The sequence below is a fragment of the Hemiscyllium ocellatum genome, chromosome 36 (genome assembly GCF_020745735.1).
Source record: "Hemiscyllium ocellatum isolate sHemOce1 chromosome 36, sHemOce1.pat.X.cur, whole genome shotgun sequence".
NCBI lineage: Eukaryota > Metazoa > Chordata > Chondrichthyes > Orectolobiformes > Hemiscylliidae > Hemiscyllium > Hemiscyllium ocellatum.
The window spans coordinates 9,920,508-9,935,051 of record NC_083436.1 but is presented as its reverse complement, the minus strand read 5'-3'; the positions used below and the strand labels follow the sequence as shown (position 1 = coordinate 9,935,051).

Sequence of the window (14,544 nt, the reverse complement as noted above, 5' to 3'; positions counted from 1 at the left end):
CCCCCAGCTAACATTCTGGGACATTATAAATCCCATCATGGCAGGTGGAGTTATTTTTTAAACCTGTCTGCCCCTGTTCAGCAGTTATATCCATACTAAGATGTCCATCAAGAGGAAGCATACGGTGTCCAATGGCAAATTAGAGGCCATTAGACATGATAATACCAGAAGATACAGGAGTAAAATTCGGCCATTTGGCCCATCAAGTCTGTTACAGGATTCAATCATGGCTGATATGTTTCTCAACCTCATTCTCATCTTTTTTCCTCTGTAACCTTTGATCCCCTTACTAATCAAGAACCTATCTATCTCGGTCTTAAATTCACTTGCCATCAACAGCCTTCTGTGGCAATGACTTCCACAAATTCACCACTCTCTGGCTGAAGGAAGTTCACTACATCTCAGTTCTCAAGTGTTGTCCCTTCACTTTAAGACTGTGCCCTTGGACCCTAGTCTCTCCTCATAGTGGAATCTCTTTCGTGGCCGTTCTATCTAGGCCTCTCAATATTCTGCAGATTTGAAAGAGAAACACACCCCCTCCCCATTCTTCTATACTCAATCGAATAAAGATCCAGAGTCCTCAACTGCTCCTCGTCTGACAAGCCCTTCTCCCCGTGTCTGCGTGGGTTTCCTCCGGGTGCTCCGGTTTCCTCCCACAGTCCAAAGATGTGCGGGTCAGGTGAATTGGCTATGCTAAATTGCCTGTAGTGTTAGGTAAGAGGTAAATGTAGGGGTATGGGTGGGTTGCGCTTCGGCAGGTCGATGTGGACTTGTTGGACCGAAAGGCCTGTTTCCACACTGTAAGTAATCTAAACAATCCCTAGGATCATTCTTCTAATTCTCCTCTGGAACCCCTTCAACACTGGCACATTCTTCCTTAGAACAGGACCCAAACTGCTGACAGTATTCCAAATGTTTCTGACCAGAGTGTTATACAGCTTCAGCAGTATATCCCTGCTCTTGTATTCTTAGCCCTCTTGAAATGAATGCTAACATTGTATTTGCCTTCCTAACTGTCAAGTGAACCTGCATAGTAACCTTAAGAGAATCCTGAACTAGGACTCCAAAGTCGCTTTCTAATTTAGATTTCTGAAGCCTTACCCCATTTGGAAAACAGTATAAACCTCTATTCTTCCTACCAACTCAACCTCACATTTTCCCACATCATATTCCATCTGTCACTTCTTTGCCCACTCTCCTGTCCAAACCTTTCTGCAGCTTCCCCATTTCCTCATCATTACCGGTCCCGCCATCTATCTTTTGTCATCTTTAAGCTTAGCAACAATGCCCTCTCTTCTACTATCCAACTCATTAACATATAATGTGAATAGTTGTGTTTCCAACACTAGTTCCTGCAGAATTGTACTTGTCACCAACTGTCTTTTTGAAAAAGACCCCTTTATACTGACTCCCTGCCTTCTGCCAACCGGTCAATCCTCTATCCATTCTCGTACCTTGCTCCGAAAGTTATGGACATATTTGGTAGCGTCCTGTACCTCCTGTTCTGGAAATCCAAATAGATCACATCCACTGGCTCTCCCTCGTCTAATTTGCTTGTTACCTCCACAAAGAATCTAACAGATTTGTCACACATTACCTCCTCCTGATGTGGTGGTGCTGACTCAACCCCATTTTACCATGCCCTCCCAAGTACTCTGCAATGTTATCCTTAATAATTGATTCTAAAATCTTGCCAGTGACGGTGATCAGGCTAGATAAGCTATAATTTACCATCTTTTGCCTCCCTCCCTTCTTAAACAGGGGTTTTACATGAGCCATTTTCCAGCCCTCTAGGATACTCCCTGACTTCAGTCTTCTCTAAAAGATCACAACCAATACCTCTACAAATCTCCTTCAGCACCCTGGTGTGTAGTCCACCTGGTCTGGATGATTTATTTAACTTCAAACCTTTCAGCTTCCCCTGTACCTTCTACTTATCGATGGCCACTGGAGTCACTGGTGAGCACCGCAGAGGCTAGCTTGCATCATCACTCCTGATAATGAGATTTTTATTTGATAACCTTCCATTCTATAAGTTTCTGATAGCTATGTGTTGCTCCTGTTACAATGCCTTACTGGGGCTATTTAACCCTTTACGGGTAGTTTTGTTAAGACCAGGAAGGAGGATTGAAGTAGTATTCAAGCTTTCTCTAATTGGCTCAAACCCCATCACTCTTAAAATTTAAAGGAACTTGTAGAACAGAGGTAATATCCCCATCTCTGAACCAGAAGGCCCAACTGTTGCAGAGGTGAGAACATCTAGGAACAGGTTGATTTTCTGGATCTAGGAAAATATCTAGAAAGAAGGACTGATGATTTGGCAGATGGCCAAGCTTTCAAAGATGCTAGATTAAAGCTCGAGTCTCCTAAGGTTTAAATCCCACCATTGCAGGAATTTCAGGGGTCTTTTGGCACAGGGTTAGGTGTCCCTAACTTCAAAACTCACCTGTGTCATAACATGTTTGAACTGTTGATTGAATAATTATTCTGTTAACCATTTGATTTGTGTTTGGTACAAGAGTTCCACCTGGGGCTACCTAACTTGGTCACAGTTTTAGTTAAAAGACTAGAAAGAAGGACTTGTCGCAGGAAACTATGCCTTTCTGCATGTCACCAGCTGTTGGCAACATAAAGATAGGATGGTATTGGCCAGATTTTGTGGCCAGCGATAAAGGAAGGAATTTGTCAAACACCTCACATATAGCTGCTCACAAAGTTTTAACGGACTTCAGGATGCCACCCTAGACTTTGGATATTTATTCCAGGGTGACACCCTCTACACAGCATCTGTGGGCAGGATTAATAAACAATAATGTTCTTTCATCAGTCAGATTGAACGTTCTCCTATGCTAAAATGCATAGAATCCAAAACAAGACATAGAAATAAAAACAAAGTGCAAGAGAAACTCAACAGATCTTGCAGCATCTGTAGAGAGAAAAACAAAGTTAACGTTTTGACTCCAGTGTGACTGTTCTTTGGAACTGTGGAGTACAAACATAGAATCATGATTACACCACAGTGGAGGTCAATTTAGTCGTTTATGTCTTTCCGGAAAATCATACTGCCTGTCACCACTAACATGCCCTTGACCGGTGACCCTGCAAATTTATTCCCCTCAGATGGTTATCATAGAATATGAACAGTGCAGAAGGCTATTTAGGATATCATATCTGTGCTGGCACTCAAAAGGAGAAAATCACCTTCTGCCACTTCCTAGCCTTCTCCCCTTTTCTGATTTTTTTTCTTTTTCAGATAATAATCCAATTCCCTTTTGAAAGCCTCAATTAATTCTGCCTCCAAAACAATTTTATGCAGTTCACCCAGATCTTGATCATGTGTTGAGTGAAAACATTTTATCTCATCACCCTTGTTGTTTTGGTCAAGTACCTTAATTCTGTGCTGGGTGCTTTACAATGTTTCCATACAGGAACAGTGTATTCTGGAATACTCTAGCCCCCTTTCAGATTTTGGATACCTCCATCAAATCTCCTCTCATTCTTTCTGCTCTTTGGAAAAACAGTTCCCCTTTCAATTCCCTTAGAAAAGCCTTAATGAAATCCATCTCTACCACACTTGTGGGAAGACTTATGGCTAAATAAATAGCATCCTTACCCTCTGTTCAAATATTTAAATTGGAATCCATTCCTAACACTCACTAAGGCAAAGAGAGATGTATTCAGAACTCAACCAAGCAAGGAGAGTTTTAACTCAGTTTAAGTATCAACCTCCAACCCCTTTCAACATACATCAATGGCATGCAGTAAGAGCAGAAGAGATTCCTGGCCAGCCATATGATAGTAAGAATATTGTCAGCACTACCATAACTATCTATACCCTTCAGACTACAACATGTAAATACAGTCATGTTCCACAGAATGCACTTAGTATGAACTGTAACTTAGTAGCAGTGCATACTCAAGCAGCATATGCCAAATGCTAACCACACAGCATATGTTTTAGATTAGATTTCTTACAGTGTGGAAACAGGCCCTTCAGCCCAACAAATCCACACCGACCCTCCGAAGAGTAACCCACCCAGACTCATTTCCCTCCATTTACCCTTGACTAATACGCCTAACACTATGGGCAATTTAGCAGGGTCAATTCACCTAATTTGTACATTTCTATATTGTGGGAGGAAACCAGAGCACTCAGAGGAAATCCACACAGACACAGGAGAATGTGTAAATTCCACACAGACAGCTGCCTGAGGCTGGAATCGAACCTGGGTCCCCTGGCACTGTGAGGCAGCAACGCTAACCACTGAGATCCCAGTGAGATCATCTCTTTTGCCACACGTACTTTGTTAAAATCTTCAAGTTCTTGATCCTTTCACCAACGTAAAGGATTCTCTCTATCTACTCTGCCCAGACTTCATGGTTCCGAACACCTTCCATCAAATCCCTTCTCATCACTAAACGGAAACAGGGTCAGTTTCTCAAAAATTGATCAAAGTCTTTCCAAGCTGCTTTGAAAACCTGATTACTTTATTTGCGTCCTAAAAGTGAAACAGAATCATATGGCATCTGCAGTCATACTTTATCCTTACTCATGTTCCATTGCCTTGGTCAACAGGATGAACACTTCTAACACATTTAATCAATCAACACCGAGAACTGCAGGAAATATAGATTAGATTCAAATAATGCGCTGAAAGCAAAACAAAATGTGAAATACAGATACAGCTAACATAGAGAGGCAGACAGAAAAAAGTCTTTCTCTGCAAATCTCCAATGCTAATTTTCTTAGAGGGAACGAGACACCACAATTTTGAAATTAATATCCAGGGTTGGAGAGCTGTTCAGTCATAACCAACAGTTAACAACCCATTAAAAGGACACTTACACCTGATGTACTAGCCTGAGCATTTAGTCATCCATATTACAGAATTGTTTATTAGACAAATACACATAAGATCATACCGTTGTTATAGCATTCCTTGTAAGAAGTTGGTTATCTTGGATAACAATTAGTGGATTTTCATGTTTAATTTTACCATGCTGACACCAGGAGTTACTGTCACATTTATATCATAACAACTAAAGCGTTAATAGCATCATGCAAATTCTTTCAACATAAATTCGAAAGTTAAGAGTATAAATGGTTATTCTTCCTTTGATACTAGAGTTTTAGGTTGAGATTCCACAAATATACTGGACAATTTTCCAATATCTCATCCCAAAGTCCAAGAAAGGATCATTTAGCAGATCATCCATGCCAGAAAATTCCACTCTCTGGAAATTATTGAACAGAGTTTTTGTTTCTGGGATGGAGTGGTGAAAGAGAGCGAGGGGAAAAAATTGATCAAAAACTGGAGGTTGGCTAATGTCGTGCCACTCTTGGCAAGGACAAGCCAGGGAACTATAGATCAGTGAGTCCGACGTCAGTGGTGGGCAAGACGTTGGAGGGTATCCTGAGGGACAGGACGTACATGTATTTGGTAAGGCAAGGACTGATTCGGGATAGTCAACATGGCTTTGTGCGTGGGAAATCATATCGCACAAATTTGATTGAGTTTTTTGAAGAAGTAACAAAGAGAATTGATGAGGGCAGAGCAGTAGATGTGATCTATATAGACTTCAGTAAGACATTCGATAAGGTTCCCCATGGGAAACTGGTTAGCAAGGTTAGATCTCATGGGATACAGGGAGAACTAGCCATTTGGATACAGAACTGGCTCAATGGTAGAAGACGGAGGGTGTTGGTGAAGGGTTGTTTTTCAGACTGCAGGCCTGTGACCAGTGGAGTGCCACAAGGATCGGTGCTGGGTCCACTACTTTTCATCATTTATATAAACGACTTGGATGTGGGCATAAGAGATATAGTTAGTAAGTTTACTGATGACACCAAAATTGGAGGTGTGGTGGACAGTGAAGAAGGTTATCTCAGATTACAACGGGATCTTGATCAGATGGGCCATGGGCTGAGAAGTGGCAGATGGAGTTTAATTTAGATAAATGTGAGGTGCTGCATTTTGGGAAAGCAAATCTTAGCAGGGCCTTTACACTTAATGGTAAGGTCCTCTGGAGTGTTGCAGAACAAAGAGACCTTGGAGTGTAGGTTCATAGCTCCTTGAAAGTGGAGTCGCAGGAAGATAGGATAGTGAAGGTATGCTTTCTTTTGTTGGTCGAAGTATTGAGTACAGGAGTTGGGAGGTTATGCTGCAGCTGTACAGGACATTGGTTAGGCCATTGTTGGAATATTGCATGCAATTCTGTTCTCCTTCCTATCAGAAAGATGTTGTGAAACTTGAAAAGGTTCAGAAAAGATTTACAAGGATATTGCCAGGGTTGAGGATTTGAGCTATATAGAGAGGTTGAATAGGCTGGGGCTGCTTTCCTTGGAGCATCGGAGGCTGAGGGATGACCTTGTAGAGGTTTACAAAATCATGAAGGGAATGGATAGGATAAATTGACAAAGTTTTTTCCCTGGGGTGGGAGTCCAGAACTAGAGGGCATAGGTTTAGGGTTAGAGGGGAAAGATATAAAAAAGAGACCCAAGAGGCCATATTTTCACTCAGAGGGTGGTATGTATATGGAATGAGCTCCCAGAGGATGTGGTGGAGGCTGGTACAATTACAACATTTAAAAGGCACCTGGATAGGTATATGAATAGGAAGGGTTTGGAGGGATATGGCCCAGGTGCTGGCAGGTGGGACTAGATTGGGTTGGGCTATCTGGTCAGCATGGACGGATTGGACTAAAGGGTCTGTTTCTATGACTCTTTGGAATTCGCACCAAACATAGAAGAAAACTGAATTAAAATTGTAAATACAAATAAAATTAAAATTGTTATATTACAAATGAAGGCCAGATGAAAATGCATGCAATTTCTCATTTCAAGAATTTCACATTCAATACTCATGCTTTCATAGTAAAGAAGAAATGGCCGTTTAGAGGGGATCTGCCCTCTATCTCTTGGACTTGCTGCTGTCTGTGGAGTCTTTTTTTTGCTCCTACTTAATTACTCATAGCACTTGTACAAGGAATTTTGGCACTGCCATTGCTAACTGCAATTTAGATCTAACAAACACACAACATTTATGTTGTTTACAACAAAAGGGGGAAGACAGAAGGGATGCCAAATAGGTGACAGTGCAAGAGAAGTCAGCTTTCAGCCACCACTACCTGAGAACCCAATATGTACTTACAAATACATATAAAAGAGACATAATTAATCTGGACCTAGCTGAGGAACTGAGAATTCATAGAATATACTTGGCAAGAGAGGCTGTGGAACAGTTTAACCCAGCCTAGGACATGAACCACCTTCAAAACCAAACTCTCCTCGAGACAAGACTGACAAATGGTTGTTAAGATACCAACAATATTTAGCGTTTATACCCAGGCTAATAACAACAGACCAGAAGGGAACATCTACAATGGTCAATTAATTCTCTACACAAAGACAAAAGAAGCAAGTGGCGCATACAGTTGCTTGATCCAGCATCATTGTTTCCATAAACAATATTCAGCAGTATAAGCAGACAGCAGACTTTGTCTGAAGGACTAGGAAGGGTTTAGGAGGGATATGGGCCAAATACTTGCAAATGGGACTAGATTTATTTAGTCCCATGGTCGGCATGGACAAGTTGAACCAAAAAGGTCTGTTTCCATGTTGTATATCTCTATGTCTCCCAGAAGTGCAGAGGATAATCTAAGTGTCCATAAATGGCTGGTGAGCACAGTGAATCCATAACATGCAGCTAATCTGTGAGCATCACTGTGCAATAATGTTGGTTTCCCTGGCAAGATTCTACATTTTAAAGGCTGGTGTGGCCTCAACATTTTATGCTGTAAAACAATTTGAGAATTCTTGAGAGATCCCTCGATATTTGGCTCTTAAGGTATCAAATAACCAATGAACAGAGTGATGTGCATATAATCAAAATGATTTTGGAATACTTCTGAAGCATTTTGAAATATGGTTCAGATCCCTTCAAATCTCAAAGAAAATGATGTATCTAGCCTAGATAGCTCTCTAAGATCATAGTAATCAGTTGCATTACTCTGAAATTTCATAATACAATGGCATACATTGACACAGCACTGGAGGAGGAGGACAAATGCAGCAAGGAAAGAACCAATAATAGCAAGAGGAGAGACTGTTTTAGTGATGACAGCTGCTATATATCTGCTATTAGCATTGTAAACTAGTTAGCACAATCCAAAATACCCTACCCACCACAAGAATTCAATACCATAGCTACAACAGTTAACACTTTTGTGCTCTTTAGTAATTACTCCACTGTTCTGATTCTTAGTCCATTATTTATTCAAGCTCTCCAGGAGTCATACTTGTAAATGGACAGTGTGGTTAGTGGTGACAGGTGCTTTCAAGGATTGAAATAAATGGTATAGAATGTTGTAAACTACTGAACTGATGAGGGCATGATTTATGTTCTTGTTTAGAGAAGAAAGGAAAGAAGAAAGCTTTTATATTTTGATTTTTATGACAGCAGAGGTCTCAAAGTACTTCACGGTCAAATAGATACTTTTGCTTTGTAGTGTAATCGCTGTTGCAATGTAGGAGACATGGCAATTCGAGCAAATATGCTGGGCGCTGAGAAATGACTTAAATGAAGATTCATTATTTTATGAAACAGGCACATTAAAATCATGAATCTATTCAACAGCAGGCAATTAGTTCTTATGGCACACTATTATTGAATCCACATATCATAATATCCCAAGAAATCATTTCAATCAACACAGTGCTTAAAAAATGTGAAACGAAACCTGGACTTACAATAATACTTGATTGATGGTACATTTTTCACTACTCCCTCCAACATGGATATAGCGTTTCAGAGATACAACTTTATGGAAACTGTGGTAAGATTATTTTTTACCGTTTCCTAATAAAGGCTATTTCAGAAGTCACTTTCACAAATAAAGACATCTTTCTGTGAACCCACAGCCATGTGTTCACAGTGGCAGAAAAATGTACTGAAGTACTACTGCACAAGTTTAAGTTATCAGTGCTCAGACAACCCACATTCAGTTGCAAACAGCTGTGATGAAACAGCACAGAAGATAACAGCTTTCTAATGTGGATTGCAGAGAAAAAAAAAGTTGTGATCAGGCTACTGTCTCAAACCTCCAAGTCTCTGTCCAAGAGTTTTAGCTGATTAGCTTCTGCCCACTACACCACACAAAATCCTAGCTCAGGGAACCCATAAGGAAAATTTAAACATGAAAACATGAAAAATAACAAGGAATACACTTATGAAGATGTGGGTGTACTTTAAGAGAGTTAAAAGCAGCAGAACTACGGGATACAGCACCAAGTGTTCTCAATAAGGCAACAATGTAACACTTGCTCGAACAACTCTGTTAGCTTGTTGCCTGGAGACAAAAACGAATTTGAATTCAGCCAATCAGTTTAAATTATACCCTGAAAAATATCAAACTCCAATCCAGTCTGAAGTTAGCATATTGATAATCTTAAAAGCTAATGACAATCTGATGCTTAGGGGGAAAATTGAACAGTTGAGAGGAGAACTGACAAGCCAAGCACGTAACAGACTGCTTGAAAATAGCTCTCTTAAAAGTACCTTTTCGATCAGTAACCTGTGATGTAGAAATTCCTAAGAAGAAAAGACAACACAGGAAGATCCGAAAAGTAGAGCGAAAGCTACTTGGTTTTGAGATAAGAAGTGCAGTTTTGTAAATCTTAATTGGGAGTTTTATTGGACTAGTATTATAGAAGGGAAGGTAAAATCTAGGTTAGAGGAAGGAATTGTAAATAGTTGTTATTTAATTATTCTTTGTTATACTTTAAGAAATAAAGTTCTTAATTTTTACTTTAAATAGTTCTTGGCCACTTGAATTTTTACAAATTACTGTACGGGATTAACCTTTCCTGTGTTGCTGGTTTTAAATTTAGGAGGGTTTACTCTATGTCGTAACATTACACTTGCAAAAAAGATCTATAATTCAGCTATAGTGACTTAGTGAGATGCCATTTTAGAATAAAAGTTGATGTAAAAACATAACAGCTAATGACAAAACAGGTGCAATAAAAGATGAGCCATCGATGAGAGGCACATTCTCACCCAAGAATGGAATAAATGTGAGAACAATCTAACACAGAAATCAGACAGCCAAAACAGCAAGATAATCCCTTGCAAACTGCAAGATCTTAAACCAATCAACTACAATACTCTTGACAAAATATCTGTGAACAACAAACAAATCATTTTTAGCTCTAACTGCTTACTCACCGAGCCAATACCATCCATTAGTGTGAGCAATGATGCTACCACCCGCTTCTCAACTTCATGGTGAGCTCCTTCCCGCTTTGGGCATATAGCATCAAGCTCATCAATGAATATTATTGAGGGCTGACTGGAAAAAAAGAAATGTTATTCAATACAAGTCACACTTCAAGGATAATGTTACAATCCGTGAAGAATGACATAGCAAATTTGATGGAAACAAATGTTTTCCATGTTCAAAGTTCTAACATAATCTAGAAAGTAAGAGATTATTGCATGAATATGAACTGTAATTTGTGTTATAAAATTTAGAATTTATTCAAATTCACTTGCTGCTAGTTTCCAATTGTTTTTTATCTAACAAATACAGTTTATGTTTAACGCTTTTAGTTAATTTTCCACTATTTCAGTTGCTGAACCTTTCAGTGGTCATTTCTTTTTAAGAATTTTATAGGTCAGTGATTCAGTCTTGGATGTCAGTTGCTCTTTTTCTGAAAAGCATTGTTCATTATTTTCAAATAAACATTTTCAGCACTAAGTGTTTTCATGATCAAAGTCTCAACAACTGAGACAACAGATTCAACTTTTATGGCAGACCAGCTGGGACTTGCGCTATGCATTGCCTGTTCAGTTTAGGAGCTCCAGCATATTTCAGGAGTCCCAGATAACCATGTGTACAGGAAATGTTGCCAGGTACTCAAGATCAAGTTGGGAATTTCATGGTTGTTACACTGCAATGTTCGAGATCATTGAGCAAACAGTAATCAGAAGATCGAAGCTGAAATCAAGAGTTTGAAAATCATTAAAGACAAAACATGAAAGCAGTAGCTGAAGAGGATATTCAGAGGAAAGATAATTAATTTACAAATTAGGCACTTCCCTTAAAGAAAAAGGGAACGGTATCCAAAAATATAAACCTTGGGAGAAAACAAAAATAAAAGGTAAAATACAAAAAAGGCTTATTACATATTATCAGCTAAGAATCAATTAATATGGATTAGTACAATATGTACAGGTAGAAAAGAAGAAAGTTAATTTGGGGTGAAGGAGATTACTGTAAAAGATTAATGAAGATCATTAACTTGAATGTTTGAGTATATCACAAACATGTGAAGTATAGTTAACTAGGGAAATCCTCATTTTGGAGGCAAAAGACATAGGAAAAGAAATAAATGAGAAACTTGCATTGTCTGTCTTCACAAAGGAAACAGATGATGTGAAGTATCATGTGAAGTGCCCAGTATATTACGAACTATCAGTCAATTAGGACGACTAAGGATGGATAACAAATACTGGCCAGCCAGCAATGTCCACATCCCGTAAAGTAATAAAAACAACTTTTTAACAAGTTCAAAAATTGAATACGAACCAGGTGTTTGGTTAAGGTGGCTGCCACAAGGAATGCAATGTTTTTGCATTTGGACAACTGGCAGCATTAAGTTGAATGAATACCTAATTACATAAGGGCACATTACCAGCCAAAGTAATTCATATGTATCTTGGTTTAATGATGCATCAACAGAAAAGGATTATGGAGTTTCCAGATTACCTGCTGCATGTTTCACACTAGACAAATAGGAAGATAAAAAAACTCAATTTATAGTTGATACAAGTGAATGGCCACTGTCAATTTCCCACACAGCACCATAGAAATTACAGTAACATTGTACAAAACATTTGTTATGCCACAATTAGAGCACCAAGTGCAATTCTGAGTATCCCAATAAAACCAGTGAATGTAAACAATAATCCACCTGAACGATCAGAGGAATAGGATACATACAGCAATAAAAAGATCTCTGGTTTTGGAACCATAGTTACTGGAGCACGAAAATCTAAAATGATTTCTCAGAGATGTGTAAAATTCCTCAAGATTTTTGTACTGTGAAAAAACTAATTCCTCTCCAGTTTTAAGTGACAAGGAGTATTCAATTTAATATCATTTCTAAGAGTCAGGAGAGAGATTATGAGAAATTTTGCTGTAGAGAGTTATTGGATCATGCAACGTTCTATTACCAAATTGTTGAGACAAAAGGTCACTTCATCGTTTAAGAAAAAAAAAGTATGTGAAGAAGAAATAATGGAGCTATAGGAAATGAGTAGAGCAATAGGAATAGTTTTGGATTGCTGTAGCAAAGATATGGAAAAATCAAAATGGGTCAGATAGATTTGTGTCCTCCTAATCCTTCATGTCAATCACAGTATTTTGCATTTCTTCCACAGAGGTACCATTGAGTTGCTTCTGCAAAGATGCGTCTCAATCTTGCTTCACTTTCTCCAAAGTACCTGAAACAAAAGGCAGATACTTAGCAACATATAGACCAAAATAGCACTCAATACTTAAAATTTCAGTGTCAAAGAGGAAGATGAATAATCAAAAACATGGAAACACTCATCTTATTAGCATTTCTACTCTGTGGTCAGCATCACTATCCACAAAATGGATTCTAAAAAATATCAACATGCTAAATCATTAAAAAATTCAGAAATGTTCACCAGCACTGATAGCTGCCAAAAAAAAATTTTCCTCACATTTTTTCAACCAGCGTCGGGTACAAATACTCCCAGAACTAACCACCTAAAGTTCCTTCCACTCTGCCTCAAAACAATTCACTGTTCCAGTATTGATAAGCAATCACCAAATGCGCAAACACCCAATTTTTCAATAAACTGGCAATGCCAGATCATTTTTTTTTCCCCAAAAAATGTATTTCTCATCAATCTTTGCATTAAGTGGCTTCGCATCATAGGTGATTTTAATCTCTCCCTCAATTCATCATGTTCTCAGTCCTGTAAAATTATTAAGTTCCAAGTCTTTCTGGATCTCACGTAAACTTCAAAACTGCTCATGACCATGAATATCTTGCATCTCACATGGCCTTAATCTCTCCATCATATCAATTGCTGATAAAGCCTTCCCTAATCACATCTTTGCAACATGTTCTACCCACATGCCAATTTCTCCTACAAATCTTATTTCATTCTGTATCCATCCGTAGTCGAGAGTGTGTTGCTGGAAAAACACAGGTCAGGCAGCATCCAAGCAGCAGGAGAATCGATTTTTCAGAGAAAATAACACTTTTCCCAAGTTCACCAAGAGTGTACTCTCAAATTCCCAATTATTACGTCTGTGGCTCCCTGTTTAACATAATATTTCTTCAGCATCTCATCTACTGAACCACACGCTCATCTCCACCTTTGATGCACATTAAAACCAGTACGGTCTCTCTTCAGAAAGGCCATTCCCATGGTCATCATTTCTGAATTTGTTAAGTTCAAGGCACAGGAACTTGTTTAGCCACTCAATTATATATCTGGATGGACCACATAAGCACAAGCAGGTCCAGCTCCCATCTGCTAAGAATGCTCACTTTTATGCCATGGCAACCCCCAGCACTTTTTCTTTTCTGCAAGTTAAAGACGAACATTCAACTAGATAACCACACTGTGACTAAGACTGCATAATTCTGCTTCCATAATTGCCCATAATGGCAATCCTGTTTCATCTCCTCTGCTGCTGAAATATTTATTCATGCCTTTCTTCCCTCCAGATTTGATATTCCTGATGTCATCCTGGCTGGTGGCTCACATCTGTCATCCATAAACATGAAGGTAATCAAAATTCTGTTGATGGTCTTCCAACTCAAATCAAATGCCACTAACTCATCACCCCTTCTCTTGCTGACCTATACTGGCTCCAGGTTAAAAATTCTCAGCCTTTTTTCAAGTCCTTACATTGCCTCGCACCTCCCTATCACATCAATCAAATCTAGTTCCCTGCCCTCCAAACTAGCTGCACTCTAATTCAGCCCTCATGAACATCCCTAATTTCAAATTGCTTTACCACTGGGGGACAGGCCTTCAGCTGTGATGACCCCAGATTCTGGAACATCCTCTTTGTACCTCCCCATCTCACTTGCCTCCTCAACCACTCCTTCAAGCATTCCTTTTTGACCAATTTTTTTAACATCAGACCAACAGTCTTCCAATGTACCTTGGTGGTATATTTTGTCTTGAAATATGTCCAAGAACTGCGCTATGAAATATTACATTGAAGGTGCTGTGTAAACATAATCGTTGCTATTTACCTTACTGACTTGTACTGTTATGACATGGGGTAAACCCTGTTACTAATTTAAACCTGACACACAGAGAAGCTCACCTTGTGCCATAATCTTTAATTTCAAGAGGCAAATAACTATCCCAGATTTCACTATTTAAAGTAAAGACTAACAATTTTACTCTTTAAGTCCAACAGAGAACATTAAAACCACTATTTACAACTCGTTTCTCTTAAACCTATCTTTTACCTCCCCCTCTGCAA

At 39.0% G+C, this 14,544-nt stretch overlaps 1 protein-coding gene across 5 annotated transcripts in view; it reads right to left on the bottom strand.

Moving 5' to 3' along the window:
* Positions 1-14,544, bottom strand: part of afg2a (AFG2 AAA ATPase homolog A) — a 557,175-nt gene that overhangs the window by 511,087 nt on the left and 31,544 nt on the right. For all 5 annotated transcript variants that reach the window (XM_060851668.1, XM_060851665.1, XM_060851664.1 and 2 more), the window contains 2 exons: positions 12,450-12,506; positions 10,227-10,350 (listed from right to left, as the gene is read on the bottom strand). In XM_060851668.1, coding sequence (XP_060707651.1) covers positions 10,227-10,350; positions 12,450-12,506 — 181 coding nt within the window. The remainder of the gene's footprint in view (positions 1-10,226; positions 10,351-12,449; positions 12,507-14,544) is intronic.